This window comes from Phytophthora cinnamomi, assembly GCF_018691715.1.
Source record: "Phytophthora cinnamomi strain GKB4 chromosome Unknown Contig17, whole genome shotgun sequence".
NCBI classification, from domain to species: domain Eukaryota; phylum Oomycota; class Peronosporomycetes; order Peronosporales; family Peronosporaceae; genus Phytophthora; species Phytophthora cinnamomi.
In genome coordinates this window covers 20,919-24,006 of record NW_027150950.1, presented here as the reverse complement: position 1 = coordinate 24,006, position 3,088 = coordinate 20,919, and the positions used below count along the sequence as shown (strand labels likewise).

Sequence of the window (3,088 nt, the reverse complement as noted above, 5' to 3'; positions counted from 1 at the left end):
CCCAAGGCCAAACCGTCCAGAACCTAGGTTTGTATCTGGCGACACCCTGCTTCTCCCACGGACAGCTCTACGTGGCGCTGTCGAGAGTTACATCCAGGTCCAAGTTCAAGGCTTTGATCGAGTATCCGGAGCTGGAGGAAGACGACGGTGCATACACTGACAACATTGTGTACAGGCAGATATTCGAAGATGCTTAGGCGGAGTAGGCATTCAGCAGTACACACTTCATAATTACATAAATACATGTCTTTTTTGGAAGTGCGTTTCACATTAGCAATGCATCCCTTTGACGAAACCATCGCCCGCCGGAGCGAAGCGGAGGCGGGCATACCCATACCCCAACGTCAAGCGTTGTATAAGCAAACCAACCAGCCCGCCGGAGCGAAGCGGAGGCGGGCGGCCCACACTACTGTGGCCAAACCCACACCCACCGCCGCGAAGCGGCGGCGCTCGGCTAGTATAATATATAGGATAGGATAGTTCATATGTTGGACATGTGTTTCGATTGCGCACTCGGTTCTTGTCAATATGGCATAGCCAGTATTACTCGCCAAGTAACACGGCTGAACCCACACGATCCAGCGTGCACGGACAACCCAATGCATGTGCTGTAGCCTTCTTCCTTCATCTCTTGGGATTACTTAACTGAGGGCATGTGAAGCAGCTATGATATTTCTCGTCGCCTCGCCGCTGGAATGCTGCTCTTCGTTTGACAACGCAGTTCTCAACTGGTTGGGAGGCATCTAAGTAACTAAGATCGAGCAACTTTTGGGGTCGTCCGCGCGCGCTGCTTCGTGGATATCAGTCGATCTGACAGTGTAGAAATCTCACATATGCCGTATGGATCTCTCTACTGTACTTTCAGCAGAACGCTTACCAGTATCGCGAAATAGACTCTGTGCACCCGAATGACCCGTGATCGAGCAAACCAGCGAGAAAGCCAGCAACGGCAAGGTAAGCATGGAAGTCCGAGGATATTGAATAAACAGGGCACGAAGCCAATGGGCAAGCTCGAAAACACGGCACGCAATTAGTCTGAGACGACTCAGGGACTGCTATATAATTCCGAACACTCGTATAGAGATGAAAAGCCGCTACCGATGCAGTCCACAACTGTGTCGATGTCAAAGTAGTCGACGAAGCACCGCCTCTGCTTCTGATAGGTGCGACGAGCGTCGTTCGATTAACTTTATCTACGGGTGTTGAAGCTGCACGTCGAAGTCACCAAGAGCCACGTTACGGTACCGGGAACGAATCACGGCTCGTCGCTACCCAAGTCAGTTTTTCGAGACACACGCACTTGTTTTCGAGAACGATGCCTTATTTTCGGGATCCCAACTTACGGTATTCCCGTGCACACTGCTACTACAGTAACAGTCTGCTAGACGGAGACCACGTGGGCAGCAGGCAGCACGGACAGCGTGCCATGATCACAGTCGCCCTCGCGCCTCCGACGCGCGAGACACGCGACTTGTAGGCGCGCTCGTGCTGCGACCTCATTATCCAATCGTCCCCGCAAGACGTAAGTCGAGCCACCACCCCACCCCACTCTACCCCAATCTACCCCACTCGACCCCACAGCCATGTCGGTCTACACCAAGTTCGCCATCATCGGAGCCGGTGGCGTCGGCGGCACCGTCGCGGACGAGCTGCTCAAGAAGGGCGAGGCCGTGTCCGTGACCATCCTCACGCGCGACGAGAGCAAGCCGGAGCTGCAGGCCTTCAAGGCGCGCGGCGCCACGCTCGTGCAGGTCTCGTACGACGACGAGGCCGCCGTGAAGAAGGCGCTGACCGGCAGCGAGGTGGCCGTGAGCACCGTGTCGCCGTACCACATGGGCGTGCAGAAGGCCATCGTGCCGGCGGCCAAGGCGGCGGGCATCCAGCTCTTCGTGCCGGCCGAGTACGGCGTGCGCGTGACGGAGGGCCCGAACGTGGCCAAGAAGGAGGTGCAGGACCTGCTCACGCAGCACGAGTTGCCCTTCACCCTCTTCTACACGGGCCTGTTCGCCGAGTTCCTGCCCTACTTCCTCGGCTACCACTACGACGAGGGCTACATGAACGTCGTGGGCAAGGGCGAGACGGCCTTCAGCATCACGTCGCGCACGGACGTGGGTCGCTTCGTGGCGCACGTGCTGTCGACGGCCCCCACGAGCGCGCTGGAGGAGCCAGACTGCCGTTCGAGGCCGAGCGCCTCACGCCGCTGCAAATCCGCGACCTCGCGGAGAAGAAGCTGAACAAGAAGATCGAGGTGCGCTACGTGGACTTGGAGGAGAACAGGAAGAACTTCAACACGGACTTCGTGGCCTTCCTCACGACCATCTTCGAGGAGGGTCGCGGCGTGGCGGGCACAGAGCAGGAGGTGGCGGACACGGCCGCCAAGTTCTTCCCGGACTGGAACCCGGCCAAGTACGAGTCCTTCATTGCGTAAGCGCTGCGGGCACGCAAGAAGTGTGCATGCGCGCTGACGTACAGATGTTCACGCAGTCAACCAGACCGTCGAGTCTAGTCACGCGTGGTTTCTATGTAGTGTTGCTGTTGGTACATCGACCAAAGCACCGAGTATTGTGCACCTTGAATATAGTGGACGCTGATGCTACAACAACGTTAGGGTATCCCAGTTCTTCTTGTCGCGTACACCTCTCATTATCTACTGTGGAGTGATATTTGTTTGAAGGTGTGCGTCGGTCATTGACCTTCTCGAGGATTGCGACCACCACGCACAGTTACGCCAATTCGCAGATCGCGATATGACACTACTGAAGTACTACACTCGACTCTACAGCTTGTAGTATAATACACGCTGAAGAATTTAGTTGGAGTTTGTGCTTGCAGAATACATAATACTACGTAGCATGTAAGGTGTGTGCATCCGATTCGGCGGTCTAGGTCAAGACGAACGTAGTTCTCGCTGTCGAGGCCGGCAAGTACATTCGATCTTGTGTTTGGTGCACTTGATATGTGAGTTGGGCTGGAGAAGTGCTAAAAAGTTGGGAAACTGTCAAACAAGCGAATTCTTGTACACATCTGCAAAAGACTTCATTTTGTGTACGTGTAGTTGGCAATACCATGTATCAGTCGAACGACAACC

General features: G+C 55.3%; 1 protein-coding gene across 1 annotated transcript; it reads left to right on the top strand.

Annotated features, from left to right (window-relative positions):
* Positions 1-1,583: 1,583 nt before the first annotated feature.
* On the top strand, positions 1,584-2,428 carry IUM83_04542 (Isoflavone reductase P3; the record flags this gene model as incomplete). Its single annotated transcript, XM_067928628.1, has 2 exons — positions 1,584-2,095; positions 2,170-2,428. 2 exons carry the CDS (start codon positions 1,584-1,586, stop codon positions 2,426-2,428), a joined length of 771 nt encoding a protein of 256 aa, XP_067796173.1.
* Between the last annotated feature and the right edge of the window lie 660 nt (positions 2,429-3,088).